This window comes from Dipodomys ordii, unplaced genomic scaffold (genome assembly GCF_000151885.1).
Source record: "Dipodomys ordii isolate 6190 unplaced genomic scaffold, Dord_2.0 Scaffold168, whole genome shotgun sequence".
NCBI lineage: Eukaryota > Metazoa > Chordata > Mammalia > Rodentia > Heteromyidae > Dipodomys > Dipodomys ordii.
The window spans coordinates 474,124-495,385 of NW_012267384.1; the positions used below are offsets into that span (position 1 = coordinate 474,124).

The 21,262-nt window shown below is 37.2% G+C and overlaps 1 protein-coding gene across 2 annotated transcripts in view; it reads right to left on the bottom strand.

The window, feature by feature from the left end:
• The window catches only part of Npas3 (neuronal PAS domain protein 3), an 883,936-nt gene that overhangs the window by 442,719 nt on the left and 419,955 nt on the right, over positions 1-21,262 (bottom strand). For both annotated transcript variants that reach the window (XM_013033452.1, XM_013033453.1), the window contains exon 4: positions 7,157-7,233. In XM_013033452.1, the coding sequence (XP_012888906.1) occupies positions 7,157-7,233 (77 nt within the window). The remainder of the gene's footprint in view (positions 1-7,156; positions 7,234-21,262) is intronic.

Sequence of the window (21,262 nt, forward strand, 5' to 3'; positions counted from 1 at the left end):
GTGGCTCACGTCTGTAATTCTAGCTACTCAGGAGGCTGAGATCTGAAGATTGTGGTTCAAAGCCAGCCCCAGCAGGAATGTCTGTGAGCCTCTTATCTCCAATTAACCACCAGAAAAACGGAAGTGGCTCAAGTGGTAGAGCACTAGCCTTTAGTTGAAGAACTCAAGGACAGTGTCCAGACCTACAACCAACAAAACAAAAACAAATACAAAAACATGGTGTCTTCTTGGAGACATGACTCAACCCTACCCTGTATTGTATGGTGAAGGTAAGGAGAAAATAATAAATCCCCAAGAATGAAATCTGACGTTTCATTGAGGCTTATGGTACCATGCATCTTATCCACACATCTTATGGTATCATGCATCTTATCCACTTCACCAGTTTTAGAAAATATGTATCTTAATAAAATAGTTCTGCTAGGATTCTTACCACAGGCCACATCTGAGTTTTGCATAGGAGAGCTCTTCTACTAATAAATTATCAATGCCAAAACAATCACATCCTTAGATATGTTTACAATGTGGGCAACCATATTATCTTCTACCAAACCTTTTTTGATCTACTCTTAGAGGCCCTGACATGCTACAATCTTAGACTGTTTCAAACTTTTTTTTTTTCAGTCAGTCGTGGGGCTTGAACTCTGGGCCTGGCCGCGGTCCCTGCACTCTTCAGGTCAAGGTGAGCACTCTACCACTTGAGTCACAGCACCACATCCAGTTTTCTGAGCGGTTTATTGGAGATAAAAGTCTCAGCCTTTCTTGCCTGCGCTGGCTTTGAACTGCAATCCTCAGATCTCAGCCTCCTGAGTAGCTAGGGTTACAGGTGTGAGCCACCAGTGCCTGGCTGTTTTGAATATTTTTAGTATTAAAGGATCTGCCCTCTAGAGTTCTCTTTCAATTTGGAACTTGAATGTTCTAAAAGCAATGAAAAAATTCCAAAATGACCAAATACAATGCAAAGTCAGTGAAATACAGGTGTCCTTTAAATATAGCCAATCACAAAATTGACATACAGATTCTACTCCTGTACTTATTCATATATTCATGGAACATTCTTTTGCTCCCCAGACTTACTTTCAATAGTACATTTCTATATCACTTTTAAACCAACATATGAGTACTTTTGACTATGTTCCTCCAAATTACAAATTTTATTTTTGAATCCAAAACAAGTTATGGATAAAGATTTCTCTTTTCAATGACGTTACAAGCAAATAATTACTATTAGTAATGTTATGTGTTATTAAGTATCAATAACAGATCATGTGTGTGTATATATACTTTGATATACTGGCAAAAATACAAATAAATTTTAAAGATCTCCCATGTACTATGTTTTATATGATTGTTTTAACAGATGTGAAAGAGGCACATAAAATTATTATGGAGCATGCAAAAATATTGTAAATTAATATAACAATTATATAAGCATTATTTACAGTGTGAAAAAAGAAAGCCATTTTTCTAAAGGCATACAAATAATCAAGGTGCTCTATTTATAAATCTGACACCCAAGGGAAAGCCATTTCACTGGCTAATTTTATGATTTGAAAAGATGACATTTGTTCTCATTTTGTGTTTCATTAGCTTTGATATAGCAAAATATAAACATTCTATTTGGTTCCTAAATTGAGAAAGCAAAAATAAGTACCACTATGATTTTTTCATGCTAAGGAAATTATGATGTAGAAAAATAAAACTTTCAAAGTTGGAACCAAATGTGCTTAGTCACATAATATACTGTATTCCGGAAAGCTCTCGGATACCAGTCCCTACTTACATTCTTGGATTTTTACTTAGCCTACCATAAAATGTATGAACAACAATCGTGACCCCTTGCCTTTCTATTCCTCACCTAATTTATAAAAGTCAAAGAAAATAATGAACTAAAATGTCCTGACTCAGGCCCAAGAGGCATAATTTCCATCTCTTCCGTTTTAAGACTGACATCTTTTGAGCCTTCATCTCTCCTATAGAAGATTCTCTGACCTAAAATTCATAATTTGACAAAGCTACAGGTTCATTGGGACAACAACACTGGTCATAGCCCAGGACACGTTGACACAGTAGAAAGGATGCTACTTGAACAAAAGCCACCAAACTCCCCAGTATTCAACCCTGGACTCTGCCTCTGCCTACCTATGCCAATATTAAAACATCAGATTGGAAACGGTCTTGTAAACAGTTGATTATATATACACTGATGGAACCACTGTTCCTCTTTCAGTGAAAAAGTAGTCAAATGTTAAGAGATCTCATCAAACATCTTAATTTTCCTGAGAGAATATATAGCTAACTTGACATATAAAACAAAAATACACACTAAAATTCATTGTGTGGATACACCAAAAATGAAGTAGTCGATTCTCTCCTTTCACCCACAGATCCTCTACACCCAGAGCCACTCGGTGTATTTCAATGATCAGCACTGGGGCACTGGTAACAAAGAATCTTTGTCACTGGTAAAGTTATAGGTATGTCCTAAATTCAGCACTGACCTTTTCTTTATGCTGAAAATTCAATCCATTTCCTAATTCTGATCTCTACAACTGTGAATATCTTAATTTTTCCCTTTTATTGTCTTTATCATTGTCATTTCTTAGTAACTATTTTAATATAATGTTGCATCTTGGGTTCTAATTCAACTGTTACTTAAATAGACATGTAAGTTTGAGTCATTTAAGTTTTCTTAGTCTTTAGCTTTCTCACTTTGGGAATATTCACAGATCTTAATGAAAATCTTATAGGTACATAGTTACATAGATAACTACTCAATGATGATATGAACATATAATGATGATGATATGAACATACTAAATTTATGCTAAAATCCTCCTGAACTAGGATTTTATCATTGAAACACACACACACACACACACACACACACACACACACACACACACACACACACACCAGTTGGTATTTGCATTAGAAATGTAAATTTTTAGATATAATCAAAATACTCAACAGCAGGAAAATGGTTAAATAAATTATGATGCATTTATAACACAGAAGTGGCATTTAGGAAATGGTAATAGAAAACAATCCTTTCTTTATATTTCTATGACCATAAGTAATTGACTTTATAAATTCTGATTACTAAAGATCATACTACTATCTAGTGGAGTTAGTCTTACCTTTACCTTTCAGTATGGACCAAAAGCATGGTCCCATAAAAATGTGAATTATCACAATATGAAAAAATGCCATTTTCCCTTCTCATCTCAGTTTTCCTTTAAATTTAGATTCTTTTCTTTTCTTTTCTATTACTCATTAGGTTGGTCTTCTGTACCTAACACTTCTCTGAAACTGTTTCAATGGACAAAACCTATGATACCTCTTCAGTATCTGTCCAGCTTCAGGAGTCATCTTCATCTACATGGACATTATTAACACTATTTGCTCTAGCAAACAATGCTGTGGTTTCCTCTTCCATTTGTCCTTTCCTTTCTTATCTTCTACTTGCCTCTTCCTTGATGTAATTCCCCAAGGATATTCCTCCTTAATTGTCTCTTTGCTCCACATTATTTTATGGGTCTCAACCCACGTTTTGAATGGTCATTTATCCTATATAACAGTGACTATAATTCACTTCCTGTTTTCAGCCCTAGACTCCATATTGCTATGGAAGATCAGACATAGGATTAAAATAATATCAACAATATCAACTTGGCTATTGAGAGGCTATGTTTAACTTCTCTCAGGTAAAACAGATCAAGAGAGTAACATTTACCAATTTCACGTCCTTAACAACCCTGTCACCCCCTAGCCTTCCAACTCTACTTAATGACCATGTACCAATGAGTCTATTCTAATTCTATATATTTCTCTACATTCACAAAATTCTACTTTGGAGAAGAGGTTCATTTTATATGCCATTGACTGTTGTAACAGTGTCCTAAATGGCTTTAAATCAGTCGCTCATAATTCAAAGACTTCTTAGACATGGTTTTTTGATAACAATCCAGAAATAAGCCAAAAATTTCCCCTGTAACTTCCTACATAAAGGTCTCATAAGTTCATCACCATTAAAGGACCAAGCCTGTAGCCCCTGGGTTGGCTCACTGTCACACATGAGTGACATTGTGTCTCCACCTTCATGTCTTACGTGCTTCCTCTGCTGGGAAGCAGCCATTCTGTCAAACTATAATAGGCCCCAAACAAGATCCATTATTTTGCTTCCATGCACTCTTATTTCATGTTCTCTTTGATTTGGAATGTTAGTCCATTTGCTTCACCTAATAAACTCCTAGTCATCCATCAAAAACTTTGTGGTGTTTTTTTGATGTTTTACAACCAATTCAGAGCCTTGTTCTTTCGGAGTCCGTTGTAATGTTTTCCACTTTATGAGACCTTCTGGTCTCCCTTTTCCCAAACGAATGTAAGCTAGTTAGAGACAGCAGCCACATACAGTGAATTGTGTGTTCTTAATAAATATTTGAAACCCTGGGGGAAGGGAAGGTAAGTGACTATAAACTGCAAGGTCAGAGATCATATTTATACTTTGTTGGCCACACAGACAGTATTCAATATTTGCAAGTGAAAGAAGGGTAAGAAGGATGGTAGGGAAGGAATAATTCATCTCCTATTCTCACAAGTTAGCAAGATTCACAGACCCTCTCAAAATAAAATGTAGAAGACATCACATCCTTGCAGAATATTGAGATATTGTTGAACATGGTATAGACATGACCCTGTTGGCACACAGATCTCCTTGCTAATTGAGCAAGACAACCAATTAGAAAGTTTTTCTTAGTACTATTCTTAACCCCTCCTCCCTACATGGTCTTACTTAAAACAATAAAAAAGATTGTACTACACAGTTCAATGTAGAGTCCTATGTTGTTCTTCTATTCCAGATCCACTGATGCTAAAGTAAAACAATAAATGAATTCTGTTCCGATGGCATTTTCAGGATTCCTTAGCTCAATAATGCTGGAATGCCTTACTTGCTTGCAAGTGTTTCTACAAGCCACCTACATGTTCTTCTAAAGCCAAGAGCTTTAACATATTCCAAATGTGTCAGGTATACTTGGGAGATTTCTTGTATGAAAGTGATTTCTTCTTTCTTCAACTTGTACCCATTTCTCTTTTCCCCCCTATACTCTGAAGCCAAACAGAATTATTCATTAAAAAATTTAAATAAGGTCTTCAAATTCATAGAAAGGGCATTATTTTCCCCCTTTACGTCATCTGTTTTCCAAACCGAACTTCCCTAGACTCTTCACCATTTTTCATGGACCATGATTTCTAGTACATGCCAGCTTCATTCTCTTCCTCCAAATAATATACAGCTGCCTAGGTTTCTCTGAAAAAGGACAGCGTGCTCAGCCCAGAATGGAGAAGAGTCACCAGCCTCTTTTTAGATCCTCAATTCTCTCAATGAAGCTTAATTATTGAATGGGGAATTAACACAGTTTACATTAGATTTTTATAATGAGTTGTATTTAATTCAAACTTAGTTTTCTGTTAGTTTTAAATTCATGTGATTCCTAAGTCTCTCTGTCTACATATGAGATTTAGAGACAGGAAGAATAGAGACTAAGAATCCAGCGCTACTCTGAATCATTTCTCTCATTGACTAATTCTCAGGCACTGTCTACTTCAGAATATCAACAGGAATTGTTTTGAGTCATATCAGAATCTGAAAATGTATCTGTAGTGGACCTACAAAGTTTATCATGGAGATTCTGAACACAGAATGTACGGGCAGGGACATACAATTTTAAGATTTGGAAACAAACATGTTCCTGTTTGCATCTTTAAAGATAATTCTAGGTTAGTACACAGTTAATTTTAAAATTATAAGTCAGAGAATGGCATCTGTCTCTCAAGGTAGGTTTCAAGAAATATCAGTCTATGGGGTATCAACAGATAGTAACAGGAAAATGAGAAGTACAGAATAAACAAAAATAAAGACATCTGAAGTCATTGAATCTGCTCAATTGAATTATGATTTCTCAGATCATATGTAACATCAAAATCATCTAAGAAGGTTGCTGAGAATTGCACATTCTTGTACTTGACCTTCAGATTCTTATTTGACAAATCCAGGCTCAGGCCCAAGAACATATCTCTTGAACAAGTGTCAGTTGTTAATCTACCAGCTTCTTGGAATACTTATTGAGACTTGACTATGAGCCTTTTTTTTTTATTCCAGGAAGAAATGAAACCATTTCCCAGTATACATATTTTAGGAAATGGTAAGTAAACTCCAATTCTACTTTTGACTATCTAAAGAATGGAAAGCAACATTGACAAGCGCTTTTTAAAAATTCTTAATGGACAGAAATCTGGAGTTTATTTTGCTATGAAGTTTATGCAAGGAAAACATAACCACCTTTTCTAAAAATAGAAATTTACCTACATATCCTGAACATACCTGCTTTGAAACCTGAAATTTTATGTGAAATACCTTCTGCCTAGGCATGGCCATGTTTATCCAGGAAACAAGAACAATGTAGAACAATCAATTACCCAAGGAACTAGATAGAGGTGTTGAAGTGCTTGAATAGTCTTACAAGAAATATTTTAACTGAGAGGTGAATCTTCTTTAGGGCTAAGGGCTACATTTTCATCCAGCAACCTTCTCAATCATTTGTCAAATTCACTGCCAACTCAACTATTATTAATAAAGCCTTCATTACTTAAAAATAGACTCAGAAATTTTCACCTTCAGACATTTCAAATTTGGGGAGGCAAACAGGAGGTTTGGAAGGAAGCATTTCACAAATACAAACTCAAGCAAAGGACTGAAGTTCAGCAACACATAAAAATGTCACAGCACTTTCACAACAAAACTCTGCTCTTCCCAAAACAATACAGAGCTCTGAAGACACACACAGATCTACTGACAAATACAGCACGCACACAATCACTCTGGGAACAGCCAGTTACTGCACATAGCGCATCAACTAAAGAGTGCAATTCATCTAAATTATTACAGCACAAATAATACTTGCCCTCCCTTTCTCATTAATATTCTCTCAAGGGATGGCTTTCTAAAAAGAAAAAAAAAACAAATTCATAAGAATTTTTAGGTTCTAAGATAAAACAACCAAAAAGACATTATCTGAAAGTAATAACATTTAAATAAGAGTAAATATATGGCATTTTTAATGGAAAAAGCAAGATTTTTTTCTTGTAAAGGTACCTGCAAAATGTGACTTCCCAAATGTGCTTCAAATACTTCAATGGCTAGCGCGCTGGGACTCCTTCTTCGTTGTGCACCTATAACTTAAAAGAAAAAAAAGAAGAGAGAGAGAGAAAAGAAAAATAATTAAGTTGGAGCTCTCCCTTCATACTTACAACTTAATTTCTCTCTAACTGCATCTCTTCTTAGTTAAGCTATCAAGGAGCACCAAATGAAACACAACTCAGTATGAATTTTCATTCTGACATTATTTTTTCTAAAATTAAATCATTGGTATATTTTAATTATCTCTAGACTGCCTATTCCTCCCAGGGAAACCTCAACTTTCCACAGCCTCTAATCTAGAAAAAAAAACAAACAGGGTATTTCTTGTGTTTTCTAATGGAATAGCTTTATCATAGTCTAATAAGAATTTATCTGATAAATTCTTATTTTCACTAGTGTTCCAAGGAGGCTGAATTCCATATTTTTCTGAGTATTTATGGCTAAATATTCTAGAGGACCCAAAAGTACCTCAGATGGTCAGCATCTGTTCTCTAGGTGAGAGACTACTGCTCCACTAAGAAAGGGTCAGCCCTTTTTTCCTACAACCTCCCAAAAGCTTTGTCAGCAGGCACCTGTCATTCAAGAAGCCCCTACAACACAGTAAGAGTAGCCTTAAGAAGTGGCATTTGTGGAATACAGAATGGAGGGTCCTCTCCATTGGCACATAAAGTGCCAATTTGATTTTTAATCTTTTCTATTGGGTATTTTTTTTTCTTTAAGTTCTCAAGCATTATAACAATCTATTTGCTTCGCAGTGATTTATGGCAGGAAGTATTTTGAGCTTTTCTATTTCCAACAAATAAATTTGTCACATCCTTCCAATTTTCTTGAAAATGTTACTATAAACCTCTGCTCCTTCAAGTCTAGATACTATTAATTGGTAATAAAATAAACAATACCCTACTTTTCTTATTCCAAAAACCATTTTCAGCTAGTTGATGAGAAAATTCCAGCAAAATGCTGTTGGGAGAATTTTGTTTTGTTTCAGTTATAAGTTGGTCAGCTGCATCCTTAGCTTATCAGGATTATACAAAAACTCACTTATGAACATGGTGCTTTGAAAAAGTAGGGATCTGACCGCATGGAGAAGCAATGTTTACAATGTCTGAAAGGCATTTTGAAAATAGTATGAATGTTAAATATCATTACTACTGCTGAGAGAAAATAGAACAGGTATTTTTTTTAATTAGAAAATATAAATGAAAGGGGTTATTATTAAGGAATATTCCAGTTAAAAAAGAGTAGAGATATCTACTTCTATATTCTCACTTGCTTCTGATCATGCAACTAATAATTTTAAACCAAAAAAATCAAGACTTTTTAAATACTGTGATTCATCTTTATTATAAGTACAGACATTGGATTTAAATTTTTTTTCATATCCAGATATATTTAAGACAGCATTACTTGTATGTGTGGGTGCATGCGTTTCTGATTAATTTCCTATTCTAACATGCACATTACTCCCTTCAAAACTCCTTTGGCATTTTTGATAATGCAGCTGTCTTGCTGAATACTGTTTTCAGCTTCTAGAGTGTTAATTGCACATTATGGTAGCTTGGTGTGAATGATCCCACATGAATAAAATCTGCGGGTTTTTTTTTTTTAAGATTATGGGGGTGGATGGCTTTGGGGAGGGAAAAGAGAAGAGCTAAAAACTTCTAAAGTGTCCATTCTCTTTTTTTAAGTCAGAAAATTAGAAATCAGAAATATCCTTATTAGTTCATAATTTGAGGGATGCTTCACGACTTTCAACTACAAAGCTCATAAACTATTCCACCTCATTAAAAAATGAATTAAGTTTAGATCTTGGTGAACATAAACTATTCTACAAAGAACTGGGTTAAGAGGAAACCAAGAGATGGCTTTTGGGGCTCAAGTCTGTGATTCTAGCTTCTTGCTGAGAGCAGGAAGATTGTAGTTAGACACTAGCCTGAGCAGAAAAGATTGTGAGATTCTATCTCAAATAGAGTGCCAGTCTAACAAGTGTTAAAAATCCAGTTCATATCCCCAAGATATAAATACTAGAATTTGAATTCTAGTATGGAAAAGAAAAAAGAAAAAAATGAGAAGCCAAGAGAGCATTGCCACCAACTATAGAAAACCCTAAAAAAAACATAGAAAATGTAAGCAAGCATTTATTTACTAGAAGGCCCAGGAGGCAAGCTCTTCCTAGAAGTGCAGAAATAGTTGTTCTCAGAAATATATAGGGTATAGTCAAGTCTGGCTATTGCTGATCTTTCATTTTCTGTCTTGTCCCCATTAGGGGTCAAGCTGATCCTCAAATAAATGTCTTCATCAGGTCTTGTATCCATAAGTTGTACCTGAATAGTTCTTTGTTCCTCACATTCCCTAGAAACTAGGGAATGCATCCCCATACATGCTAGTATAATAAACAAGTATCTTGTAAGTAGTTTCATGCTTTTCTACTCAATGGCATTTTTATGACACTGGAACTTCTTTTGATTTATATGTTTTGCACTTATGCAGGTGATGTGGGGCGGTAATGACAGTTCCTAATTTTACAACCAACATAAATATGTAAAACAGGAGCCCATTATGCCCCTGGTAGGAGCCCCGTGTTAACTCTAGTATTATTGGTATCTGAGTAGATGTTAAATACTGACTTTTTATCCTGTACTTATCCTATCATTCTTGGCATTTGGAGAATCAACATACTGATAACTCAGGAAACACACAATGGAAACAGTTATTTCATTTCTCTGTGATAATCCTACTGTTTACAGAGTGTCATTACTGCTTAAAGAAGAGCTAAAGGGCATTTCCCCAATGAAGTCCATCATCCTTAGAGAAGTAATGTGGTTTATGAAGCTCTCGTATATTTCTCTATTTTGGAAACTGACATTTCTGAAAGCATGAGTAACCCAAACACAAAATAGATACTTAGTACTACTGAACAGTTATGGTTTCATATCACCTGCTGACCTGCTTCCTCATTATCTGTTTATTCAATTAGGAGGCTTCTTTTTGTTACATTTAAAGAACACCAAATTAATGAACTATATAAACAGGAAATTGATAAATAAATGGAATATGTAATTCTTTGTCTGTGAAGATTATGTTACTTCCTCACAGACAATAAATGTGAGAACTGTGTAATTTGCACAGTTGATATAAACTGGTAAAAGAAAAAAACCCAAACCATTATAATCCTACCTGAAATTCCATTCAACATTTGCTGAGTGCCTATTTGATGTCAAAAATCTTTAGCTATTTTATGGCAGCTAATGTTATGAAACTGTTTATTTAACATTCCAAAAACGGTCAGACAAGTTGATGTTAGGCAAAATGAACCCCAAGAGAAGGACTCAAATGTTTTTTTCTTTCTTGCTATTGTTTCTAACATATTTATAAGATGATTTCTTTGTTGCTCTGTGTGTCCCTCCCCCACAGTATCACCCCTGCTTTTCACTGTATTTGATGTTGGTATAATTTGGGGAGGGGAAGGGAAAAAACAAATTGTTTAAATAGGGATACAGGTGGACCCATTGCAACAATGAGATGTACAAGATATTATGTCAAAAAACGAACTTTACAACTTTGACATGGGGGGTGGTGGGAGGGGTGGTGGTGGGGGAGATAAGAAGGGATGGGAAGGGGAAACAAAGGAGGAGGCAACAATATTTGATTAGCAATGTACTCATTACCTTGCTCATGTAATTGTAACCCCTCTGTATGGTATTTTCACAATTAAAAAAATTAAAGGAAAAAAAAGAAAATGAAAAAAAAGAAAATCTTAAGCAATTTAAATAAAACTAGGCCTCTAATGCAATTATCATCAACAAACACCAAAACCACAATCTTAGTACTCAAAATTCATAGAGGTTAAAAATAAAGCACCTAGGGTTTTAAGAGAGTTTACATGGAAGAAATACACCAGAAGAGGATTTTGTTGTTTTCTTTTTAAAAAGCAAGGAGGCTTGTGGGGAGGGAATAGAGGGGGAAGCTGTGAGAAAGTAAAAGAAAGGGTGATATTGTCCCAAAAGAAATGTACTCATTACCTCATGTATGAAATGGTAAGCCCTCTGTACAATGCTTTCCTAACAATAAAGTTATATGTTTTTTAAAAAGCAAATAGGAAAACTGATCATCTTTCAGACATTCACCATTATATGATGAATCATTAGAACTAGGTGTTTGTAGTTCGTTAAAAAGTTGGAAGAGATAGAAGGAAACAGTGGAACAGAAATCTGAAAATTTTGTGTTTCCCTTCACCAATGTCAGCAAAACCATCCTAATTTCAACTGTTTGGTATAGCCTCATTCACACATGGTGATCTTTGAGAATGAACGCCTAGCAGCAAAAGACAATTCTCTTTCAGGATTAACCACACAAGCCCAAGTATATTTCTCAACAGTGTACCCCCCACCTCCAGGCATGCACGAATGTGAGGAAGGCTGAGGATTAGCACTCTGTGGGAGTTTGACCTATTCAGCCAAAAGGTCAACTTGCCATAGAAGAACCCATTACAAGCAGATAGAGGACAGCTCAGTGGACAGACATAATAAAAGGGGAAATGTCATGAGCCTACTTGCCTTGTGCCCTGCTTTGCCCTTTTCCTTCCCAGCCCTCCCCTATGCTCTACTCTCACCAGCATGGTTCAGTGTAGAAGGGGAAGCCACAGTAATGAACCATAATGGTGCTGACTACTGAAAGGATCGCTGGAAAAATATTCCACAGTAAAGATGAGTATGAAACTATAAGGTTGTATGGCACTTTGGTAGACAGTCTCTCATCTCAGAAATATTTTCTTAATCTCTTCCAGGGATGTCAGGATAGCATACAAGGTTAATAATCTTAAAGTTCTTCTGGTAGGATCTCAAAAATGGGACCATTCACTTTGTAAGCATCATGCTTCCAGGAGCAAGTATCTCTAATGTCTGTCCTGTGAATCCTTCACCCAGGGAACAAGCCTCTGTTCCCACACTGAGTTTGGGGGAAAAGAGGACCAAAGGGCATCCTTAATGGAATCCACAGACATCACTCACTGGGCTTTAGTGCTTGGGCTAAGCAAAGTCAGGGTCTGGGAATGAATGGAGTATAGAATGCCTAATGAGTCTTTCCATAGCTACCGAAGAAAAGAAAAAGGGATTTTCTTTAAAGAATCTTAATTAGTCCCCCTCTTATAGGGGCAGGAAGCCATGATGGGTTTTCCCAGGAGCTCAAGTTTATGGGATAATTGTGCGTGCATGTGTGTGTGTGTGTGTGTGTGTGTGAGAGAGAGAGAGAGAGAGAGAGAGAAAGTATTGTGTATTTCCTTATCAAAGTAAACTTTCCAATGTTTTCATGTAATATGGCACTTAATCTTCTGAATCTGGCCCTCACAGGTCTATTTTCAGCCTATGGTCACAGATTGCATCCATGAAACACTAAATTCCTGAGTGTTTGTGCAGGCCTTAGACATGAGGAGTTTCAGGTCTGGAGAAGCAACATTAAAATAGTATTGGAGACCAGCTCAACCTATGTACCAACATGATAATTAAAACTCTGCTATTAAAAGCACTGGAGTACTGTTAAAAGCATGTAAAGTTTTCATGCAGTACATCCTATAAATATCTAGAAACAATAAACAGGTCTTCTTCAATGTATTTGTATTGAGATTAGTTTCTGTCCTTTATATGTAGGGTAAATGATGAATAGAGAAGGGAAATAGGAATAAACACTGCTAGTCAGGCATGTGATGATTTTTTTAATAAATATAATAATATTTTTAAAAACTCTACTTTCAGGAGTAACATATTTAAGCTTATTTTTTAAAAGTAATATTCATAATCCATGTCTCAAACCTATTAATATATACTACTACCAATTTAGTCAAGAGGTATTTAATCCCAGAATAGAATTGGAACTTTTAAGAAGTCTTATGCTGAGTCAAAATTCTTTGATGAAACACATGTTTAAATTTCTTCCACAATTTAAGTGTTGATTGAGTGCATCAGGGAAAAGAATTCTAGGATGCAACTGTGAAGTTTTAATACTTACAAATAACTTGCTGAATATGTCAGGGAATAAAACCTTGCTCTTCTCAAAGAAGCATAGTTGTCTTGCTTCAACTAGTATAGAATTAAGGGGGAAATACACAGTGTTTAACAGGTTTGTTTAGTTAAGGGAATGTAATATGGCCTATTTTTTGAGTATTTACATGAGTTTTGAAAACATGTCTGTATAGTTTTCTATATTAAAATGATATCATCCTTTAACAGTAAAATGTTACCCAGATATCACCATAATATGTCTCCCATTTGATCATCTATTCATTAATGACACTTTTTCAATACAAAGTTTCCATTTTAAAAATTCACTCTACTCCACTTGCTCATGCCTGTAATCCTAGCTACTCAGGAGACTGAGATCAGATGATCTCAGTTGGAAATGAGCCCAGGCGGGGAAATTCATGAGCCTCTTACCTCCCATTAACTACCAAAAAGTCAGAAGTGGAGGAATGGCTTAAGTGGCAGAGCATAAGCCTTGGTTGAAAAAGCTAAGGGACAGATACTTGCCCTGAGGTCAAACCCTAGTACTGGTACACAAGGGAAGGACTTGCTAATAGATAAGGTCTGCCATGTATTCCTAGTACTCCAGAAATAATTGCTACAGATCTACCCAAAGAGGACTTTTTAAAAAATTCTAAGTTTACTCAATCATCCCACTTTTACTTTTAAAAGTAATATACTGTAACTATATATAACTAAAAAAGCTTCATATGTATATTTACAAACAAGGAATGAGGGAAAGGGAGAAAGAAAGAGAATAGTTTTTAGACTCTAGTTTTTAACAACTTAAAAGCTATTTAAGGCTTTCCTGAGTATATTTGTTAGTTTCATCTATTTGATGTTACAAGGATCACTTTTGGACATTAAATTATTTGACTATTTAATTCCTTTTATACAGTGGACAGAATGAGAAATTCTTCCTTTTCTTTACAACAGAAAGGGCAAACAAAAAAATCAGTCATCATAAAAAAATCAGTTCCTTCCCTTAAATTCCCCAAAGAGATATAGAATATGTTGGGTTGTGCCCCTCTAAGTCTGGAGAGGTTATAAAGTGCCTTCAGAATACAAAACATAGGACACAAGAGGCTGGAAGTGGCAGTCTTGAGTTTTATCTCCTATGAGCTCAGCAGGATGCTATGAACTACTTTATTCTGGCTCAGAGCTATAGCAGCACATGGACTTTGAGCCTCACTGTGAGGCAGACTCTTAGCTCTTCTCTGTACTCAAGACCTAATGCTGACTGAGCATAGGCCACACAAGTGGGTCTTACAAACCCTTGTCCAGGCTCTAAGCCTGAAGGAAGGTGTTCATGTTTAAGCACAATCTTTGGGATCTAGTTTGGAGCTTCTTTTGTTATTGTTTGAATTCCTCTTCTGCCCATGAGCACTTTCTGCTACAGTCTACCTACACCCAGTCCAACAGGCCAGATGATCATGTATCTCTCATGATCTACACTCACAACAACACAAAGATGCCAAGTGTTCCCGAACAACAGCTCTTCAAAGGAAAAGTGCAGGCAGCACATAGAATCTGGGATCTGAATACAGAACTAATTTTGCAGTTAGTTAAAGGACAACTATCCTTTAACTGGAGAAAGTGCCTTCTCAGGAATGTACTAAAACTTATTTGAGAAGTGTAAGTTCTAGGGCTAGATTTGGTATGGACAAGGATTAGTACACTTTTCTTTTGAAAACTATCTTGAAAGCCTTTCCAGTGAGTGCTTTGGCCCCTGATGAATTCAGGAACACTCAAACAGGTAGCAGCAAGACCAAGACAGGCCTAGAAGAAAGGGTAGACATTACCAGTGAGTTAGTGCTGTGTTAGTGGCACTTACTAGTGAAATTAATTAGTCCATAGCAGTTATCATGATTATATTCTCCAGTCTGATCAAAAAGCTTCATGCTGTAACAACTGGACCATCTGTTACAAATACTGAGGTAACTTAGGCCCAGCCTTATACTTCCAGTCTAAAATTCCAACCATGCTCTGAGTGTCCTTGGCCATTGATCCTACAGGGAACTAAGTAATGATCTGCAGAAGTATCTGTATTTCTGTGGGAGAAAAAAAGCAATGTCTCTCGCCCTCTTCCCTTCTCTCTCTCTCTCCTGTTCATCCATTCATCCATTCAATCATCCTCCCCCTTACTCCCTCTTCCTCCATCCTTTCTTTGTAGCTTTCCAATGCTTGGCACCATTCACAGTAATTTCCTGCCAAAGGAACAGTCAACCTCAATGGTTCATGAGGCAGTGGGGGGTGGAGAGGGTGAGAGAATTGGCCCAAAGAACACAGGACTCTGCTCATAACATCACTTGCTATTGAGGTCACTCTGATCAGTTTCCAAAGCTTAAAATTTCAGGCTAAGGTATTATCTTTATTCATCAACAGTTATCTCATGTTGTAATATAAAAGTATTAATTTAACTAATTTAGGTGCTAGAGACATATACCAGGTTTGAATTTCTATTTCTAGATGTTACAGCAATGGCAAAAATTTAAAAGCATGTAGGGCAAATAGTTTTGTGGGGCTCTACTCTGTGTCAGGCATGTATCAGGGAATATAAAAGGCATCATCTTGACCTTCCAGATGCCCAGAGGTTAGTGGGGAAACACACACATTAACAAATGAGTGTAGTACACTAAATGTGTAACTATACTCAAGATGGGGGCAAAGCAGGAAAGTAGAGTCAGGAAAGGCCTCGGTGGAATCCACTAGTCAGACACAAAAGCCAGTAGCAACATGTGCCAGTTTGGGGGCTTATCATCTTGTTATTTCCAACTTGCTTTTTCTTCAGCTCCCTACCAACTGTCAGATGGTCACACTGACAGACAATTGCAGCCTTGAGACTTTCACTTTACCTGACCTGCTTGTTTGCTGCATTTGAACCATTAGTCACATCACTAACTGTGACTACAGTTAGTAGTAGTAGTAGCAGATGCATTGCAAGATCCAGCTTGGTACTGCAAGAGACACCACTCAGACTTTATGTCACGTCAGAACTCTAGGGATTGCCCTGACTTGGGTCCCAGGAGTTGCTGCTTTAATCCTCTCTGCCTGGATAGTTGCTCAATGGGAGGGCTCATAACTGTGCACAGAGAAAAGGATTTGGGTTTTGGAGTCAGGCAAACCGAAGTTTTAAATGCTCCACTGTATCCCTAATCAGCTGGGTGTTATTGAGAAACTTGGGCTTCATGGACCTCAACTTCTCATTCAGTGAGTCAAGGCCTCTTAGAGCAGTTCTATGGACATGTGATATGTTCCTCCAGACTTCCATGTTTCTCCTGGGACTTTCTTGCATAGTGTCTGTCTCACCCACTAGCCATAACCTTCACAAGAAAAGGAATTGTCTTTTCCATTGCTGAAACATGTGCAGTTAAAACAGGGGTCAGAATATGAAAGGTGTTTAATACTTCAGAGCATAGTGCTCAGGCCACAGAAGGCTCAGGCATACTGCCTTTTTCTTGTGAAGAACAGGCAGTAGGCTGAAGATGACTTTTCACTATCTTTCATGACTTTTCACTATCTTTATCTCAGTTTAACAGGAATATGAGGATTCCCCCAGGCCTGTATGTTGTCACCATATTCTCCCTTTCCTAGGGCATGATATCAAATCTACAGTGTCACCACCAACCCTTGCAGCCAACTGCAATCAGGCCTCAAACCAGCACAAACATTTCACACACACTTGGGCAGCCAGCCAGCAATTCTCTGAGTGTCAGCAACTGCCCAGTGAATTTTAGTTTGAAGGAATACACTCATGCCCTATTCCAGCAGTAATTGGCATTCATTTTAAGAGGCTGAATGCCTCAGACAAAACTTGATTAGGTAAACGTACACAACCACCACCCCTGGAAACTGAAATTGGCTCCTACAGTCTCACCATCTTCTCTCTGATTTCATATAAACAGCCCATATAGTTATAACTGGTTAACTAAGAGTCTTACTTGAGATAGCAGATCCAGGTCTATATCATCATGGTTGCCTGCCCCTTGCGAACTCAGAGGCTACAACTTAGGCAAAGATTGAACTAAACAAGAGAGTAGTACACTATTTGAAATGCAAAGATTAGTCAACATGCACACCAACTGTCAGGCCTAGAATTGAGACCTGGAATTGGCCACTAATCACCTCCATAAAACCTTTTGGAGGGAGAAAAGTTGAGGAGCTGCTATTTAGAACCAAGGCTAAGCTAAAACCTTTTCTGAAAGACTTCAGGTTTTTATTTTAATATGCTTTCCCCTGCCTTAAACTAATAGAGCTATTTGAGCAAGTCCTCTTCCTAAGACAATATTCAAACACATAGCTTCGCATATACAATTACAAAAATTCCAGAGAAATTCATATGGAGACCCTCCCCCCACCAGGTCAAAAGCTCTTGCTTTACACAAGAGCCACACATCAATATATACCCTCTGCCATCAGTGGGACTGAATCACTGATTCACTGAATGACTAAGTAATCAAATGAATGCTCAAATGAATGAATGCAAGGAAATTCAGTCAAGAGAGAAGGCATGACTAAAACAGACACTTGTATTCTGTGTGGAGGCTGAAGCTGAAAGAAGCAGCCAGTTAGTGGGTTTATTCACAAAAATTGCCTTGTGGAATTATACACGTCTCCTCCCCTTCCAAATGCAGACAGAGGGAGGAAAGGAAAAAGAGATAATGAAGGTTTGCAAATGAAGTGGGTACAACTGTGCAATCAATCAACATTTTCTGAAAAAGAATCTGCATCACTTGCCAAAAATCTGAACTGAATAACTGAACCAGAATTCTGATGAGAGCGGACTTCGCCACTAGCCAGTCATTTTGATTCCTCTCCCAGCTGTCTTGCTTCTGTTTTCCAAAACCCCATGGGTCTCTTCAGTGTGGGGGGTTCAGGCATGGGGATTTATTTAACCATTGTCAAATGCATACTCTGTGATTATTCCTTTAATAAGCCTTTTCTGAGTGTTTACTTTGTGCCAGGTACTATGTTCAGCCATTCATTTACATATTCACAGAGGGCCTACTAAGTGCTAGGTGATAGACTAGTAAAGACCAAATAAAGTAAAAAAAAATAATAACCAGCATGGAGTTGCTGTTCTAGGGGGGAGTCAGACAACAAAAGATGATAATAGTACATCTATATATGAGAAATGGCATAAAAAGCAAACAGAAGAATAGGAAATGAATGGTAGATGAATGTGTGGGAGGGGAAGATCAGGTGTGTCCTATCTGAGTACAGATATAAATTAAGTAAAGAAAGGTTCCAAAACATGATAAGGAGAGTGATAACCTCAAGGAACTTAAGACTCAAGGTAGAGATAACAAGTGACTTGATAGATTCCAGGAAAAAGACCACCCCACTTCAGTGAAATCTGAAGATGTAAGAGAAGAAGGTGTGCCTATATTAGAAATGTTTTCCTTTCTAGGAAAACAGCCATGGAATGGTGGGTCTAGGGGACGTTGAGGTAGAAAAAGGATGGTACACCTGCAGAAAGCAAAGCAAGACAAGAGAGATTCATGCACACATGAAGAACTAGTAGGAAATAGCTATCCGTTGGCCTTAAAAAAAACAAGCAGACAGCCTTAAAAATACTGTAAAGGAGGTCACAGACCACACACAGCAATAAGATATGAGCACAGGCAGATATGAGCACAAGTGTCTATGACATCAGCCAGTCAGTGATGCAGAGGGTAGAATAGTATTTGGAGAAAACTGAGACGATGGCTCTTTTCCAGGGAAGAAATAGAGGGGTGCCAACCAAATTAATAAGACTCCTACTAAATTCTGAAGATACACGATTAAGTAGGATTAAGCAAGTATTGTGACTAATAAGGGAAAGGAGGGCCTCTAGCATGAATTCCAAGAATGCAGGTTAGCAAACTGAGTCAATCCTTGCAATAGGATGTTCCAAAAGGGAAGAAATATTAAGAAACTGACAGCCCCCTTATGGTGTCTGGTGAGCCTAAATGAGCTCAGAGTTGAGTTATCTGTGGAGGTGAGGATTTGGCAGCACATCTTTAGTCTTCAATTTGTGTGGAAGGAGCAGCCACATCATGAGCAGCAAGATGTAGCAGGGCTAGGGCTCAGTCTAGAGAAGACCTACATTTACAGGGAAGCCAAGAAAGAGGAGCCAGCAAAGAGTCTGACAAAGAGGCAGAGGCATCCCAGAAGGTAGCAGAGTGGAATATGATAAAGGGAGACTCATCAACTCTCACTTGTCTTGCAAGACCTCTGCAGACCCTGGAGGAGACTCTGAAGTCTGTTGAGGAGCAAATGAGATTGGTAAAAATTACAAATTATGGCCAGGTGCCGATGGTTTATGCTTGTAATCCTAGCTCCTCAGGAAGCTGAGATCTGAAGATCACAGGTCAAATCCAGCTGGGGTAGGAAGAATCTATGAAACTCTTATTTCCAAAGAAGCAGCTGAAAGTGGAGCTGTGGCTCAAGTGGTGGAGCACTAGCCTTGAACAAAAAAAAAAAAAAATCTCAGGGACAATGAGTACCTAGGCCCTAAATTCAAGCCCTAGGACTGGAATACACACATACACACACACACACACACACACACACACACACACACACACACAATCACAAATCATGTACTTTAAATTCCCTTTTTGAAATCTGGAACAGGAAGAAGAAATACAATGAACATTGGGCAAGGTTTGAAAAGTGTGTGTGTGTGTGTGTGTGTGTGTTTCTTCTAAATGACTTTGTAATGCTTACTCCCAGAGAGAAAGAAAAGAAGAAATATAAAAAGCAAAAAGTCATGGTATTCCAAAGGATAATGCTCAAAAGAAGGCACAATATTTCATGAAGTTTTGTTTAAGTTGATAAGAAGGCAAAAATCCATCTATTATTTATTAATTTTTTATTGTGAAAATACCATACAGAAGGATTACAATTACAAGAGCAAGGTAATGAGTACATTTCTTATTAAGCATTGTTGCCTCTTCCTTTATTTCCCCTTCCCATCTCCCCCTTCCACCTCCCAACCCCCCCTTTCACCAAAGTTGTAAAGTTCATAAAAATCCATCTCTTTTTAAGTTTTTCTAATATTTTACTATGCCAGTACCTACAAAAATGGTATACCATGGTAAGGTGACCCAGACATTCCAGTAGGGACCTCAGCCTCAGAACAATATCTTCTTGTAGATGGTTACGCAACATAATGACCTCCATGAATGTATTTGAATGCACCTTATTAGGGAAAGTGGCTTGGGTTTACCTAAATTAAGGTATCATGGGAAGTTTCTCAGAAACCTCTGTTCCTTTCCCTTCTTTAAGTAAGTCTCCCATTGTATGAGTTGTTGTGGGCTCATTATTTCAGAGCTGCCTTGTTCTTCGTTTTTCTCCACTGAGTTTAAAGGGAGACAAGAATTCTTTCCAAAAATTCTATTTGTCACTTGCTGGAGTGACTTTATTGCCAATGTCATGAAGACACAAAATTCCAAATGTACAGGTTTACAAAGATGTCATAGAAAGTGCAATACCCTACTTTGGGATGATGATTCCTTTTCTCTTATGACCAATATGGCCCAGTTGTCAACACAGATGGTCTCTTTGGGTCCAGTTAGGCTCCCATTTTCCCTGTCATGGTAGCTATCTCTTGCCATAGGAAAAGCTCTTTAAATGTCATAAATAGAAGAGCAATCTGGAATTACTTTTGGAGTCCCTACAACTACTGGATCACAAAAGCAATAAGTATTTCTACCTTGCAGCCAAGATCTGTCAAATACTCATGCCCAAGTGTTGCAAGAGATTATTAATATACCCAGGTGTGAACTAAAAGAATATTAAGTAATCAAAAGAGAACTAAGATGCCTTTTATTTGTTGGATAAAGCAATTGAGAAGGGAAAGAAGAACCTCATATTCCTCTTGCATTATTTAGTGATTTTTGATTAAGCCAAAGAAGAAAGCAGTCAAGACTGCTGTATGGGGGACACATGAAGGGTTTTCTCCCAAGAAATAGTTCTTGCAGAAGCAACTGCCTCCTCTTAGATGAAATTAAATTTTCCAGGTGATAGGAACAATTGTTTTCTTGAATTTCATAAATAGTGT